The sequence below is a fragment of the Haliotis rubra genome, unplaced genomic scaffold (genome assembly GCF_003918875.1).
Source record: "Haliotis rubra isolate DU_JTF1 unplaced genomic scaffold, ASM391887v1 Scf80, whole genome shotgun sequence".
In the NCBI taxonomy this organism is placed as follows: domain Eukaryota; kingdom Metazoa; phylum Mollusca; class Gastropoda; order Lepetellida; family Haliotidae; genus Haliotis; species Haliotis rubra.
In genome coordinates, this window is record NW_025767524.1 from 702,369 (window position 1) to 720,533 (window position 18,165).

Below are 18,165 nucleotides of genomic sequence, written 5' to 3' on the forward strand. Positions count from 1 at the left end.
TGCTGTTGTGGAATAACAAAAATAGATTTTATTTGTTTGTGTTGAATATGATGACATGGATAGCACTTCGCTATGGACATAGGTACATGGAAGAAGTAAGTCCCTAAAACAGCATTTATACTGTCGTGGAGTACACTCGGCTACAGAAGATGAAAACAGTAAAATAGTGCAGTGTCCAGAAGGGCAAATCATCTATGATGGGAAGAAGGTTTAATGATTATCGATATGAATATTGTATGCATCAGTTTTCCCTACAACAGTTACTAATCGTTTTGCCGTTCTCTATTGTGGGGCGATGGGGTAGCCAAGTGGTTAAAGCGTTCGCTCGTCACGCCGAAGGCCCGGATTCGAGTCCCCACATGGGTACAATTTGTACCCTAGAATTGCCACTCAAGTCGTGCTCATGTCTGTCTTCACCATGTTAAACATGAAACTTTCGACCACATTAAGCCCAACTCACTTACCTCTTACTTACATTTTTTACGCGGACCAACATCTTTTGTACGAAATAGCACCACCATATATGAATTCATTATGATCTGAACCCAAAATTGTCAAATTGTACGTTTGTGAGATTCTCGAGGCCATCATCCTTTCATTAATGTCATGTGCAACTATTTTTCACAGATCGATATTCCGGTGTCTTGTTACTACAGAATGGTGGTGATCATAGATGTGTCCTTGGCCTCTTTCATGTCCTTGACCTCATTCTTGACCTTCACCTCTTTTGTGCCCTTCTCAGTGGTTGTACAACTTTCTCCATCTTCGTCAGTAGACGACTTCTGTAAGTCATAGTTTGATCGTAAATACAAACACGAATTACCATACCCCAACACAACATAAACAGTATGATAGCCTGCATGGAGACGAGATACGTTTTCAGCTTCACCAGAATATTTTTGATGAAACTATGAGTCTGAAATTTATTGACACTATGTATTTCTGTGTGGAAAACAAATTCTTTCTTTTCAACTGCCTCTGTCAAGCTTTTTCCTGGGAGAAAGTTATTTTACCAAATAGCCCTAGATCTCCCCCACAGAATACCAGATGATTGTCCCCTTACCTTGAGAATTTCAATTAAAGCATATTCCAATCTACTCACCCTTGACGATGGCCGTATTTTATCTTCGATGGTGTTGTTGACGTTAACGACTGTGTCTGTCATCTTGCTGAGAAGCATTGCGAGCCATGCGTAACCCATTAGAATCCACACAACCACCAGGACCCGATATACCTGCCGATATTCATTGGCCTGTTGACCTGCAATAATATAAGATGGCGTAACTGGAAGATCAACACCTAGATATACCTCCCGATATTTCTTGGCCTGTTGACCTGCAATAATATAAGATGGCGTAACTGGAAGATCAACACCTAGATATACCTCCCGATATTATTGCTGTTGACCTGCAATAATATAAGATGACGTTACTGGAAGATCCACACCAGGACTCGATATACCTCCCGATATTATTGGCCTGTTGACCTGCAATAATATAAGATGACGTTACTGGAAGATCAACACCTAGAGCCCGATATACCTCCCGATATTTCTTGGCCCGTTGACCTGCAATAATATAAGATGACGTTACTGGAAGATCAACACCTAGAGCCCGATATACCTCCCGATATTTCTTGGCCTGTTGACCTGCAATAATATAAGATGACGTTACTGGAAGATCCACCACCAGGACTCGATATACTTCCCGATATTATTGCTGTTGACCTGCAATAATATAAGATGACGTTACTGGAAGATCAACACCTAGAGCCCGATATACCTCCCGATATTTCTTGGCCTGTTGACCTGCAATAATATAAGATGGCGTGACTGGAAGATCAACACCTAGAGCCCGATATACCTCCCGATATTTCTTGGCCTGTTGACCTGCAATAATATAACATGGCGCCACTGGAAGATCAACCACCAGGACTCGATATACCTCCCGATATTCCTAGGCCCGTTGACCTGCAATAATATAAGATGGCGTTACTGGAAGATCCACCCCTAGGGCCCGTTATACCTCCTGATATCAATTCACTTGTTGACCTGAAATGATATCAAATGGCGTTACAAGAACATACACGATCAGTACCCGACAGATCTTCGTTTGTTGACCTGCAATAACATGCACGAGAGGCACTTTACAATATGTCACGAGTTGATTCACATGTTACGACAAATCTTTGTTGCTTGTATTGGATATATATAAAGTTGTTTCAAGTTTCCTGCCCTGGTATAAGTAGACAGTGGGCAGATATACTAGGTGTGGAATATTCCGTATCCCCGATTAATAATATTCGCATAATAATATTATTATTATTATGTTTATACATTCGATAGTGATAGATATGCATAATACATTAGGAAATGGAAATATCATAAATTGGAAAATCGAATATGAATCTGTCAACGATGCAAACGATTTAATGTGACAGATGTTACACACTATGTTAAATCACATTGTCAAACACAAACCGGATGTCTGCCATGTTGGGTATAAACAATTCCCCTTTAAGTCAAAATGTTCGATAAACACATCAATAAGATGTAAAATACATTTGTGTAGGAGACCACTCACCTGGCACGAAGTCTCCAAAACCCACTGTTGTCATGGTGATGACACAATAATACAGTGACTCCCCGTATGTCCATTTTTCAACCCTTGAAAATACCACTGCTGGTAGAAATAGCCACATTAGAAGTCCAACTAACACGAAAAGGCCGTTCTTAAGGTACATCTCAATTTTCGGATGCTCTGGAAAGCACACTTTCCCCAAGAGTTTCCGCATAGGAGTTTGCAGCTTGACGCCCACGTTGAGGATGAAGGCTCCACACAAGGGTATTCCAACTAGAGCGTAGAACACACAGAAGGCCTGCCCCCCGGGGGTCACCGGGGACATGTTGCCGTACCCTAGAGGGGGGAGATTTCACACAGATCAGGAAAGACGTTAACTTTTGGAAAGTCAGTTACGGAAAGAAGCGTATGTCGACAGATTTTGGAAAGTCAGTTACGGAAATAAGCGTATGTCAACAGATTCTGGGAAGTCAGTTACGGAAATAAGCGTATGTCAACAGATTTTGGAAAGTCAGTTACGGAAATAGGCGTATGTCAACAGATTCTGGAAAGTCAGTTACGGAAAGAAGCGTATGTCAACAGATTTTGGAAAGTCAGTTACGGAAATAGGCGTATGTCAACAGATTCTGGAAAGTCAGTTACGGAAATAGGCGTATGTCAACAGATTCTGGAAAGTCAGTTACGGAAATAGGCGTATGTCAACAGATTCTGGAAAGTCAGTTACGGAAATAGGCGTATGTCAACAGATTCTGGAAAGTCAGTTACGGAAATAGGCGTATGTCAACAGATTCTGGAAAGTCAGTTACGGAAAGAAGCGTATGTCGACAGATTCTGGAAAGTCAGTTACGGAAATAGGCGTATGTCAACAGATTCTGGAAAGTCAGTTACGGAAATAGGCGTATGTCAACAGATTCTGGAAAGTCAGTTACGGAAATAGGCTCAGTATGTTAAAATATTATAGAAACTCAGAAACTGAAATAGGTTCATGTCAACAGATTATGGAAAGTCAGTTCGAAAATAGGCATATTTCATCAGATTATGGAATGTCAGTTAAGGAAATAGGCTTGTGACAACAGATAATTGAAAGCCAGTAACGGGAATAAGCTTATGTTAACAGATCATGGAAAGGGTTTTGTCGTATTTATTTAAGTACCCACGGAAACATTACAGAATGCAGATTTTATCAACCTCATATTCCTGTTCCGTTGATTTGGGCTTAGGAGCCATATTGGCGATAACAGGAGAAGAGAAGGCATACTGCAAGACTTGAAAGCAACGCATTTATATCGGTTTCTCGCTCTGTCGCTTTCCCGTTTCGTGAAGGCGATGTTCCCTCGCAGCTACCACAGTCATTACAAGTACTGAGATTAATCTACTAACCAATGGTGGTGACGATGGTAAGCGAGAACAAAAGGCAACTGAAGAAGTCCCAGTTGTCCTTAGAGGTAGTGTTGGTGGTGACGAGGACGCCTTGCTTATAGGCTGCCATCGCCTTCCTGATGAACAGATCCAACTCAGCAGGAGACAGGCAGCTGTAGTTAGCTGGAAAGAGAACGAAGCATGTGTAAGAAGTACGAACGGGTTAGTCCGTGGGGTGCCGAGTTGGAATTAGTCCAAAGCATACCATGCTTTAAAATGACTTTGGTGGATTGGGTGGTCTGACTCGATGTCATCGTAATTCAAGCATACTTTTACGGATTTGTGATGTGGGGTGATGTGGGATATTTGGTCATGAGGGGGGAGTGATCTTTTTTATCCTAGCTTTTATTTCACTCTAAAGTTGATCAGTCATTGGAGCAGGTCACTAAGACAGACTCCCTCTTGAGTAAAATATAATTGAGGGGTATGGCTGAATCTTACCTCTGTGAAGTTCCGGGCACAGGGGCTTGTAACGCTAAACACTGCCATCAAGGTATGTACTGTCACTAACGGGGTCTTATCACTACATACAAGGAAAGGGATGTGTAACGAGGTCAACACACCAAGTTCGTTTCAGGACGAATTCAGCAATGCTCACTGTATTTATCCCATTTAAAGTATGCACAAGCCAATAGATTTACCTACAAAATAAGACATACAGCACAAAAACCGAAGCAGTACTTTGGGAGCTAGGGTCTTCGGAAGCTCGAAAAAATCGCACTAAAAGGAGTAAGGGAGCTCATTGGCTATAAATAAAATATGTCTTATCAGATCGCTGACTCTTTTCAGTGCGGGGCAGGTTAAGGCCAAGGTCGTCAATGGCGAACGGACAAGACACAATTCTGTTTGCGATGAATTAATGTACGTAAACTCATTATGACAGTAAGGTGTAAGTGTCTCCGAAAGAATGGCGACTAGCGCGCTGACAGGTGCCATCAGTTCAACATGTGTTTGTGCATGTCGTTTGTGTATACTGTGAAATAAACAAGAAAATGGGTGAATACCGCTACAAATTCTGAGCAGGGAAATTTGGCTCGGAATCGAGAAAGCACGATTTTTTTCGAGCTTCCAAAGATCTTAGCTCCCAAAGTACTGCTTCGATGTTTGTGCTGTATGTCTTGTTTTGTAGGTAAATCTATTGGCTTGTGCATACCTTAAATGGGATAAATACAGTGAACGTTGTTAAATTCGGCCTGAAACGAACTTGGTGTGTTGACCTCGTTACACCCCTTTCCTTTTATGTAGTGATAAGACCCCGTTAGAGACAGTACATACCTTGATGGCTGTTTTTAGCGTTACAAGCCCCTGTGGTTCCGGGTTAGAATTGGTCTTCAGCAACACGTGCCTGTCGTAAGAGGAGACTAACGTGTTCTGGTTGTCAGCATCTCTGATTCGGGTGACACATGTCATCGTATCCCAGTTGGGTAGATTCATGCTCATGATGTTGATCACTGGATTCTCTGGTCCTGACTCGCTTATGTACAGACCGCCGTCATATAGCTGCAATATTGCTGCTGGTGGCGTTAAACAACGAAATAACAAACAGTTAATCCTACCACGCCAGTCCATACAGACTGCGGTCATAAAAGTGGAATATTGGGTAGGGCAGCGCTTGGTATCAAATCAATGGGAGCGACCGACCACCCGACCTTCTGCTGTATGTTCATTCAATGATGATTAAGGGATGCCAAACAACTCTATTGTCGATCCTGACCCACAGACCGTAAATGTGTTATGTCTCTTTCAATCGAGTCTGGGCCTGATGTTTCCTGATGACAATACAGATATTGATATAGCGAAAAATGATCAACGCCGGCGGTGTTGGATAACACTTAATGGTCCAAGTCACCGAGTCTCATCGCCTGATCAATTAAGTCGCCAACCAGTACAGGTTGCTGGGGAACTCTCTTACCCAGGAACTCCCAAGGGTTTTACCTTCTATGGCACTCACTGTAGGCTGATACACGGCCTGGGGCCAAATGTATTCATTGTCCTTTGATATACTTGTTGTTCACTTATATAATTGCTGTGTACTGAGACAGTGCTCTAATATATTTCTTGTGCGCAGATATAGTAGTTGTGCTCTGATATGTTCATTGTCAGCTGGTATACTTCTTTTTCGTTGATATAATGCGTGTGTTTTGATATACACATTTTGCGCAGATATACTTATATGCTCATTCACATATTCTAGGCGGATATAGTCGTTGGTCACTAAGAATTCGTGAGTGAATGAGTATTGTTTTGCGCCGCTTTTAGCAATATTCCAGCAATATCACGGCGGGGGACACCACAGATTGGCTACACACATTGTACCCATGTGGGGAATCGAACCCGGGTCTTCGGCGTGACGAACTAACGCTTTAACCACAAGTCTACCCCAACGCCCCAAGAATTCATGACAACCACGTAGTACACTAATACGTACATCAGATAACAGAAACATCAGGTAACAAGTTAAGGGTTCATCAGGTGACATGTAACAAATGCATCACTTAACAGGTAATAGATACATCAGGTAACAGGTAATAGATATACTAGGTAACAGAAACATCAGATAACAGATACTTCAGGTAAGAGACAACAGATACACGAGGTAACAGGTACCAGATACACCAGGTGACAAGTAACAGGCAACCAGGTAGTATCTACCGGGTACTCACACATAAATTCTTTGATGGAGCTGAGCTGGTTGTCCCTGACCTCGGCCTCTTTAGGGTGTTCGATGTTGTGGAACACAAGCGCCCCGAGACACAGGTACACGACCAGGATGACCCCTAGCACACTCGCGTACCGGCACAGCATGTTGAAGTGGAGGATAAACTGCAACAGACACAGTCAGGATTATCAATGTCTCTCAACAACATCGTATACTACTCAAAATATGTTAAGGACAACACGAGTGCACAACACCACCCACCCCTCCCAGACACACTTACACGATCACGATGACTTCCGGCAATGCCATGAACGGCACAACACGTTGACGTGGACGATAACCTTCAACACACTCGAACAGGATCATATGCCACTATAAATGTTACGCTTCTCAACTCCCTTTATACTGCCGTAATTGGTCAGTCGTGCCATGACGGAGAATACCATCCCAGGCTTACTGCAGGAGTTTGAGTAGTATACTTGTAACGTGATGTGTAGTGTTACATAACAACTATCTCCAGCATCGGCTGGGTTTGGATGGAGGCTGCATCTAGAACATGTGTGCACATAATGCATGTCGCATTAACTCAGGGCTCACGAGGATAACATCAAAAGCAGTCTGACCCTCACTAAAACGTGCAGACTTGTCAGCAGCACACAACACTAACTGAGGATCTCATTTCGTCGTGTTTTGGTAGTAGTGCTTATGGTAAATATTTCATTATTAATTATTTTATGAGTTTGAAATCACTGAGTATTATTAGAAACGTAGAAAGTAACACACTGATATTTATAAGAGAACAAAATTCAACTCCCCATGGAATTGTGCTTATACTGTCCTACAATGAGTTCGTAAAATATCGAACTGTTATTTGGGGGAAACCAGTCACAGTTGATTCTATTCGTCTACTTCTAAGAACTGGATATACGTATTTTGTATGTGTTTAAACCCATTGGAGTTTAGCCATAGAGCCATCAGTCTAAACTGTACCCGTGGTGTAGTGGATATAGCGTCAGCCTGGATAGCGGAAGGTTCTGTGGTTCGATCCCCAGGCCGGGGTCATACCAAAGATGTTAAAATTTGGTTGGTGTCTTTCCTGCCTGGCATTTGGCCTCAAGTGGATTAAACAAGGACTGGCCGGCAGTCACACAGACATACACAACTAAGCACATGCCAAATTGCTAATGGATAACGTCTTAATAACCAGATAGGAATTTTGGCTGCCGTTTTGATATTTGCTTACAATTCTGATCATACATTAAAATTTGTAGTTTGTGTTCGGCCTTTTGTTGGTGATAGTTATTCTTGTACCGAGGGACCGCCAGCGGGTTGTGCTCCTAATTCCCTCACCCCAATGTGTAGTTGATCGACATATTGTCCTATAGTCAACATTATGATGTATTATCATAGATAAAGAATATCTTTCCCAGAGATTACAATACTGTGTGCATTTACGATGTCTGCAGACTTCAATCAATTTACAGGGGCTGTGAGAATAGGTGTCTGCGAATTCTTTTGAAATAGGCCTTTACTAGAGGTGGTACGAATGTTAGACATCACGGAATATAGGTCTACCCCCAATATCACCATCTTAATTATTTTTCTATACCTTTTTTGTTTGTTCTTATTATTAACTTAGCAATATTCCAGCTATATGTCTGTAAATAATAGAAACTGGCAGACAGCCCAGTGATTGACATCATGAGCACCGATCTACGACGATATGCCAGGGTTCGAAATACCCCATATATTAGTGTGCCATGGCACGGTAAAATACTGAAATGGCACGGCTAAAAAATGTTCTCGGTGCCCTTTTGACACGCCTGATTTTTCAGAGACATAACTCACATTTGGTCATTTAATCCCCAAAACAATTATTTTTTTCTCCAAATTGAATAATACCATACATATTTGAATGCTCAAAAACCCATTTCTTTATTTAACAATAAATTTCAAATGATCATCATCATTGTCATTTATTCTAAAAACATGTGGGCATACTCAATTTCTGAAAGGCACACCTAAAATATTTGTCTGGTGCCCTAAGGCACACTTAGAAAAAAAAGTATTTCTATCCCTGTATGCATAAGAAAAGTCAGCGGTTTGGACCCCTGAATCATGTTAATCGCCTCTTAGCATGCAACGCTGCTGAAGACGTCTAACCTTGATCTCCACAGGTTCCCTGCACATTAACATCTCACCTTAACACGGTGATGCTCTCGCCTTTCTCCTGACACCCGTAAGAACCAGGGAGACTATATATGTTGTAGAGTATCCCTGTAAGAACCGTCCCCAAGAACACGTTGATTAATACTTCGGCTACTCATTTTCCTTTTGCTGTGTACAGCATTCCTCCTACTCGCCGTGCACTCATTGTCAGATTAACCTAAGTACAACATTACCTCTCGTGTGCCTAAGAAGCATATTGTTACTCGGGCTTAACACGATGAATCATGTGCATACCTTGGTGGTTATATATGTAGAACAACCGAGCCTATGTAACCGTTTTATGTTATCGTAAACCTGGGGTAACCTGCATGGCGTTACAGGTGTGAGGGCGTCTGTTCTATTTACATGCACAGGTGCAGGCGACGGTCAGACTGGTATTGTGTCATCAAGTGCTACTGCCACGAGGAATACTTATGTGGTTATGGATGTAGGTATGGCGTAAGTGTAATAATACTCCGGTGAAGTTCCGGGTGAGAATATGTCTTCAACAACTTGTGCTTGTCACGAGATGGATTAACAGTATTGGGTTATGGCTCAGGTTGATGGACGGCATCGTTTTCCGAATGTATAGATCATGATGTCAAATCTTTATACTGGACGATGTCTATACACGATCGAATCTGGGCCTGACAATCCTGTGATGGAGAGCCCAGCAGTTGGGAAACAGTGACAAATAATCACTGACGCCACCGAGCCTGACCCCCGATCTGTTTGATCGTCTCTTACAATCAGCGTAAGAGGCGACTAACGGGATCAGGTGGTCAGGCTCGCTGACTTGGTTGACCTATGTCATCGTATCCCAATTGCGTAGATCGATGCTCATGTTGCTGGTCACTGGATTGTCTGGTTCAGACACCAGATTATTTATAGACCGCCGCCACTCACTCACTCACTCTTACAACCAGCATGGATTGCTGGGGCCTATTCCAACCCGCGTCTGTGATGAGTGCCACTGGTAGAGCAGGATGCGCCCACCTATCGTCAACACCTGCTGGCATCACTGTGTGATAGTGATTCATAAACACGTGTTCAAGCCGGAATCGTACAATCCACTAGGCTTTCAACAGATTTCCTATGAATATAGAAATGGTTTGACGCTTTGTTTAAGTTGTGGTATACTCCTTTCGTGGTCTTGTGATTGCGCATGCATCATATAAGTGAGCACCACTGATAACCGTAAGGGGATTCTGTACAGACATATAAGTGAGCACCACTGATAACCGTAAGGGGATTCTGTCCACATATAAGTGAGCACCACTGATAACCGTAAGGGGATTCTGTACAGACATATAAGTGAGCACCACTGATAACCGTAAGGGGATTCTGTTCAGACATATAAGTGAGCACCACTGATAACCGTAAAGGATTCTGTACAGACATATACGTAGGCACCACTGATAACCGTAAAGATTCTGTCCAGACAGTATGTCAGCACCATATACGTGATAACCGTAAGGATTCACCACTGATAACCGTAAGGATTCTGTCCAGACATATACGTGAGCACCACTGATAACCGTAAGGGGGATTCTGTCCAGACATATACGTGAGCACCACTGATCAGGGGAACTCACCGATTGATACTTGTACTATACGTGAGCACCATTGATACTTGTAAGGGGATTCTGTCCAGACATATACGTGAGCACCATTGATACTTGTAAGGGGATTCTGTCCAGACATATACGTGAGCACCATTGATATTGATAAGGATTCTGTCCTGTCCAGACATAAGGATTCTGTCCAGACATATACGTGAGCACCATTGATACTTGTAAGGGGATTCTGTCCAGACATATACGTGAGCACCATATACTTGTAAGGGATTCTGTCCAGACATATACGTGAGCACCATTGATACTTGTAAAGGATTCTGTCCAGACATATACGGATAACTTTCTGTCAGACATATTGATAGCACTTCTGTCCAGACATATACGTGAGCACCATTGATACTTGTAAGGATTCTGTCCAGACATATACGTGAGCGCCATTGATACTTGTAAGGGGATTCTGTCCAGACGTATACGTGAGCACCATTGATAACCGTTGTAAGGATTCTGTCCAGACATATACGTGAGCACCATTGATACCTGTAAGGATTCTGTCCAGACATATACGTGAGCACCATTGATGCTTGTAAGGATTCTGTCCAGACATATACGTGAACACCATTGATACTTGTAAGGGGATTCTGTCCAGACGTATACGTGAGCACCATTGATAACTGTAAGGGGATTCTGTCCAGACATGTACGTGAGCACCATTGATACTTAAGGATTCTGTCCAGACATATACGTGAGCACCATTGATACTTGTAAGGATTCTGTCCAGACGTATACGTGAGCACCATTGATACTTGTAAGGGGATTCTGTCCAGACATATACGTGAGCACCATTGATACTTGTAAGGGGATTCTGTCCAGACATATACGTGAGCACCACTGATACTTGTAAGGGGATTCTGTCCAGACATATACGTGAGCACCATTGATACTTGTAAGGATTCTGTCCAGACATATACGTGAGCACCATTGATACCCGTAAGGATTCTGTCCAGACATATACGTGAGCACCATTGATACTTGTAAGGATTCTGTCCAGACGTATACGTGAGCACCACTGATAACCGTAAGGGGATTCTGTCCAGACATATAAGTGAGCACCACTGATAACCGTAAGGGGATTCTGTCCAGACATATACGTGAGCACCATTGATACTTGTAAGGGGATTCTGTCCAGACATATACGTGAGCACCATTGATACCTGTAAGGGGATTCTGTCCAGACATATACGTGAGCACCACTGATACTTGTAAGGGGATTCTGTCCAGACATATACGTGAGCACCATTGATACTTGTAAGGGGATTCTGTCCAGACATATACGTGAGCACCATTGATAACCGTAAGGGGATTCTGTCCAGACATATACGTGAGCACCATTGATAATTGTAAGGGGATTCTGTCCAGACGTATACGTGAGTACCATTAATAATTGTAAGGGGATTCTGTCCAGACATATACGTGAGCACCACTGATAACCGTAAGGGGATTCTGTCCAGACATATAAGTGAGCACCATTGATAACCGTAAGGGGATTCTGTCCAGACATATACATGTATATTTTGCATTTCCATCAAATAATTATTTGTATATTTTAAAATTGGGAATATATGATTGCGTTCTACAAAACATTCTTGACGCAATTCTGTCACTAGAGGGACCACCTGCCTTCTTCAATATGTCACAGTTTTATACCTCTGTAAAAGCCCTTTGCGAATCTGCTACAAAAATCAATGTATTTCGTTCTGCGTAAAAGTCCAATTTCTTTCACCTATCAATAAAATGCCAATTATATCACTTTGATACCATGGTTAAGCCATTCTGTTATGTGGCTGCGAAACCGGACCTGTGGTTTTGAAAACAGTAAAGTCATCGATCTGTTCATGTTAACCTTTTACGCAAATTACTTCCCGTTAAGAGAAGCACGCCATTATACATGTTATATGGAGAACGTGGAAGGCTACCCCTAATTAACTCTATCAAATGCTGTATGGTATATTTCTGTGCTAGACTCTTATCTTTCAAAGAACAAAAGCTGTCAACAATTTTACACCAAATGTTATATAATGAAACCTGTGTAAACAATCAAATCTGGATGAATCAATTCAATCAAAACTGGATCAAATCTGTGAAAGCCGTTTTTATAAACTAGCTATACACTCGTGTTATATTTGGGGTTACACTTTCTTAGTAAAGTACAGATTCTAGCACTTTTGTTGGGTTGAGTCTCAACCGGGATTCGAACCCACACCCTCAGAGTTAGGCACCTAATCGCCACCACGCAAAGTCAGCCACCTTATCCGCTCAGCAACGCTCACCGCGACTTCCAGCAACATATAATATATGTTACATTTGACCACTTTCTAAATGGCATTGTGTAGTCATGGCTATATAGCTTTTACTATACAATCTGTTTTTCCCAATGAAATTAAATCTATAATCTCCTTAAAGTTACTTCATGTAGCAACTCATACCCAGCCCGCAGAGATTTCGAAGGCACCCCTTATCGCATATTCAAAACTGAACTTGTCCTTGAAAACTATTTGACATATATCCCTTTCTCCTTGGCTCTTGCATTTCTTTTGTGTAGAACTTCCTGCCATCGTTTACATACAGACGTAGGTAGGTGGCACAAAATTCCACCCGAAGATGATGTTGGCGATGAATTTCATTACATTTTACTCTGACCTTTGTTCAAACAACGTTGGAAAACTTATATCTCAACCATTATGTAAAAATACAATGTGCTAAAATTTAACGAATTCGTTAACTGTAAACTAATTATATTTTGTAAAACCATCATGAAAACTGTACAATCTTCCATGTAAACGATCCCGCTATCATATGTACACTTAACTGTATACTAGTATTTGAACCTCTAATGCCGAGGATCCCGGCCTGAGCGTAATAAAAGTTCTGTTCTGTTCTGTAGTGCTAAAACAACAGTTTTATTTAACGTAGATAGATCTATATAAACACATGAATCTCTCTCTTTCTCTCTCTCTCTCTCTCTCTCTCTCTCTCTCTCTCTCTCTCTCTCTCTCTCTCTCTCTCTCTCTCTCTCTCTCTCTCTCTCTCTCTCTCTCTCTCTCTCTCTCTCTCCCTGTTCTTTCACATTTGCTATAGTTAATCTGTCATTCCATTATGAAAAAACAGCTGATCCTTAACTTAATATGAGTAGTGTATGAAGCTCTTCCAGTTGACACCTTATCATTCTGTAAATCGCGATCCGGCACGATTGAATAAGTTTCACTTAGTTGTGAGGATGCCAGTCTGAGGATCATGAATAATGGATTCTTCATACAATCCTTATGTTTCGTTATTGTCATGAATAACAATCGGCGAAATACAATACATTCAGGATACATACATGCGTGTCAGCTTGACCCACTTGGCAGTGTGAATAACAGCAGGAAGGGACCAACAACGTGATACAACAGTCATAACAGCCCTAGGTGGTGTGTTTCAGCAAATATTAAAATATCAAATCATAAGTAACAGACTGACAAACTGGGTGATAAAACATCAGATAAAGACTAAAACAATACTTACTTTCTCCATGAATGTGGTTGGACATGACAATCTATGAGTTACACGTCCACCATTATAATACCATCACTATAAGTGGCATGTCACAGTTAGGCGGAAAGTATCCTTGTGTAACACCAGTCATGCTTCCGGGTAAACTTGAAACCTATCATTGTGGATGTAGGACATCAATAAAACGTTGTATAAATTGTTTGGACCAGTTGAAATGTTTTAGTGACATCGCAGCTTTACAGTTACTGTTCGTTTCAGGATAGTGAGCTAACGTGTCGCATTTCATTCTAAATATGTTTTAATGTTTACTTAGCAGGGTACATGAGACTTTTTACAATAGTTTGTTCAGAAATATACCCCAAACGAAAAGTTTGTTTGCAGTGGTGATATAGACTTGAATAGTCTCTTTTGTGAAACATTGCCACATTAGGGAAATGGATACGCTGCTTGGTGGTGTTCGGTAAATGCATATTTGATTGGATACAACTGAGAAAAATAGAATAAATTCCTCCTCTGTGTTTACATAAACTCACTCAATATATGGGTGAGCTCCGTATTCATATTTCTTACTTCAAACACAAACAGAATATAGTGTTGTTACGCTTGAAAAGCTTCTAAGAAGCACTTACTGTTACCCCGAGAGCTAGAGAATTGCTGTATAAATAAGGTTAGACCAGATGCTCACTGTTACCCCGAGAGCTAGAGAATTGCTGTATAAATAAGGTTAGACCAGATGCTCACTGTTATGCCCATGTCATAAAACGGTGTCAGATCCGGAAGCTGAACGACTTCTAAAGGCCTAAATGGACTCAACAGTTATCTATTTGATTGCTTTACAAATCTGTTCAACATACATCATTCGGATCGTTGATGTGAGTGAGTTTAGCCTTAAGCTGCGTTTCGCAATAGCCTCGCAATATCACGTCGGGGGACTCCAGAATTCGGCTTCACACACCGTACCCAGGTGGTAAATCAAAACTGGGTCTTCGGCGTGACGAGCGAATGATTTAACCACACACGAGGCTACGCTACCGCCCCGATCGATGATGAGCAGTGTGCTCGAATGATGAAAAAAAACATCGAGAGAAAGACAGGAGAGTTATTTGAGGGTCTCCTGACTCAAGGTACTTCAGAAATATTATGTTCTATACCCATATTTGTCATTTACAATACATGTCCTTCTTGAAATGGGGCGGTGGGGTAGTCTAGTGGTTAAAGCTTTCGCTCGTCAATCCGAAGGCCCGGGTTGAATCCCCAAACGGGTACAATATGTGATGCCCATTTCTGGTGTCCACCGCTGTGATATTGCTGGAATATTGCTAAACGTAAGCGTAAAACCCAACTCACTCACTTATTTACACACTTGAAATGTTAACGTTAACACCCCCATTCCACAGAGATTTCGAACTCATCGGTCACTCATCGGAAAGTTTTCTCCGGTAACCCACCGAAGAGTATCGATTCACAGTCCGAGGAATCCGATTTTTGTTTGTCGACTATCAGGTCAGTGTCCGACGTGTCGGGCGTGTTCTAAAACTTCTTTTTATTCGTGAGTGCGACGTTTAGGTACAGATTCTTGTACCGTTGTCAAGCCACCGTTGTCAAGCATTCCTGCTTGACAACGGTACAAGAATCTGTATCGAACTGCTTGACAACGGTACAAGAATCTGTATCGAAACGTCGCACTCACGAATAAAAAGAAGTTGTTATCCATATAGTTTGTTCTATATTGTCCTTCTCAGGACCTCAAGGGTCATTGCATCTTGTTGCATAGTTTGTTGCTGCAGTATAAAAACAAAGTCCAGGGCTGCAGCGTTGCGAGGAAGTAGATCCATGACTAGTACCGTCAGGAGGTGCAGCCTGCTTTTATACTCCACTGCCGATTTGGGCTACAAATCCGACCAGGATTGGTTCAGTGTCCGATAGCCCTTCAAATAGTAACCAATTTGTCGGATTGGTGTCGGGAGAGTGTTGGAAGCGTCAGATTAGTGTCAGGTCACCCTCGAATTACAATCCGACTGCAGTCGGATCAGTCGGACGCCGCTGATGATTATGGCGGACAGACATCAGGCCGCTACCAGTCTTTCATCCGATCAACCCGATCAGTGTTGGATCTCTGTCGGATTTTACGGAAAAAATGGACCCCCCCAAAAAAAGGATGTCGTATGAATTTTCATCGGAACTTTTCGGAACGCTGAATTTTCGCCAAATTGGGATGAGATGGGCTTCAGGTGAGGTTCCGATGGTCAGTGGAATGGGGGTGTAACTTTCGTCTTTCCTCAACATAAAATAGAAATGTGTTACGACTGAATCAACGTTAAAATCAATATCTCTCAATGAAGTTAACATACGGTAGTTTCCATGAAGTTGATGGTATAGGTAAAGACTGTGTTGCAGCTCTTAGGCGTGCTAAGATGCTATGATAATGAGTTCGAATCCAAGATCGTTACCTGATTATGATGCTTGGTTTGTCCGCACCATAGCCGTACCTTGCTGATATAATGATTCAAACAACGTAACAATGAAAGTTCAGGTAAATATAACTGGAGTGAGTGAGTGAGTGAGTTTAGTTTTACGGCGCTTTTAGCAACATTCCAGTAATTAATATTACGGCGGGGGACACAAGAAATGGGCTTCACACATTGTATCCATGTATGGAATCGAACCCAGGCCTTCAGCTTGACGAGCGGACTCTTTGACCATTAGGATACCCACCGCCCCAAAATATAACAGGCCAGTCGGATCAGTAGACGTTTACAGTACTATCTCCCAGCACCAACCACCGAGGGACTGCCTGGTTAGTGTGTCAATCTCCGATAATACTGAATGACTGAGTTTGGTTTTACGCCGCTTTTAGCAATATTCCAACAACATCACGGCGGGGGACACCAGAAATTGGCTTCACACATTGTACCCATGTGGGGATTCGAACCCGGGTCTTCGGCGTGACGAGCCAACGCTTTAACCACTAGGCTACCCCACCGCCCCTCTCCGATAATATTTCATTCCGCAATATTCAAGCTACATTACGGTAGCCTCCGAAAGAGGCAAATCTGAATCGGAAAATCCAGTGATTGACTTAATGACAAAGTCATAAAGTCGAGGAATGTGACCATCATCCGATCGACTCTTACTTCCACCATAGGTTGCCCATGACATATATGAACGTATTCTTCAATTAAAATAAAATATACGAACACCAGTATGCACAATACTAACGTCTTTAAATTTGATTTGAACATCTTTATATTCGATTTGAACCCTGTTAGTTGACGAAACAAGGAAAGTTCGGCTCACTGACGATATGCCCATTATAACGTGAACCGACCATACTCGTCTCCTTGTTACTGATCCAACACACGGCGGCACGTCTAAGGCGCCGCATAAGGCTGTGCAGTCGCGTTCCTTAGCAACCTATCGTGAGTTCGAATCCCGGTAGGCCCCGATTATGCTTTAAGGTTTGCCAGCAGTAACTCCGGTACTCGTAGGTTTCACCAAAACGGCAAACGCCTGAGACCTTTGCTCCTACATTAATCTGACACGCCGTCACATACCTGGAATACTCGTTCCTTCTCCAACTCACGGAGCAGCGTGTCAGGTAATCACATACACTGGTTTTTTTTCTAGCGTTACACATTGATTGATGGCGTGACTTGCTGTCCATAAGGGCTGGCACATATTTCGTGTAGCGTGTTTGGTTACTGAATAAACTTATTGGGTTTACAACATACATTGTGTGCTGTGCGTTTGGTAACCTTTCGACAAGGCGGAACAATTTACAACCCTCGACGGTAACAGCGTGTCTGTAACCTCCGGGTCTGGTAGCTTGTTTACAACACAGATCAATACCTGGCATTCTGTAATATCGCTATCGTTGCTAACCGTGATGTTGTTTAGAGCGGAACATATATATCTTTACAACATCATCAGCTCAAGACATGGTAAATAATAATCTCCCTTTATGTTCCCGACGGAATTGGTATCAGCACTATCATGAGCTTTTCCTTGTCTCGGAGTAAAGATAACTTGATACATAGAAAATATTCTAGCGCAACTAGGCAGCTCCGCTTGTATACTGACTAGGGAGTTGAGAATGATAAACAGAAGCCGATCTACTTGTCGGGGAACAAATTAACCTGGACGAGATACTTATATCTGTATAAGTGCAGTATGC

At 42.2% G+C, this 18,165-nt stretch overlaps 1 protein-coding gene across 5 annotated transcripts in view; it reads right to left on the bottom strand.

The window, feature by feature from the left end:
* The window catches only part of LOC124261559 (potassium channel subfamily K member 16-like), a 30,247-nt gene continuing 12,082 nt past the window's right edge, over positions 1 to 18,165 (bottom strand). For 2 of the 5 annotated variants that reach the window (XM_046695878.1, XM_046695879.1), the window contains exons 2-6: positions 6,662 to 6,821; positions 3,960 to 4,121; positions 2,583 to 2,915; positions 1,103 to 1,260; positions 1 to 782 (exon numbers count right to left, since the gene is read on the bottom strand). In XM_046695878.1, the coding sequence (XP_046551834.1) occupies positions 651 to 782; positions 1,103 to 1,260; positions 2,583 to 2,915; positions 3,960 to 4,121; positions 6,662 to 6,803 (927 nt within the window). In that variant the 5' untranslated portion in view covers positions 6,804 to 6,821 and the 3' untranslated portion in view covers positions 1 to 650. Of the gene's footprint in view, positions 783 to 1,102; positions 1,261 to 2,582; positions 2,916 to 3,959; positions 4,122 to 6,661; positions 6,822 to 8,858; positions 9,004 to 14,003; positions 14,120 to 17,545; positions 17,685 to 18,165 lie in introns of those variants that run through there. The other 3 variants (XM_046695880.1, XM_046695877.1, XM_046695882.1) reach the window with 3 other exon arrangements.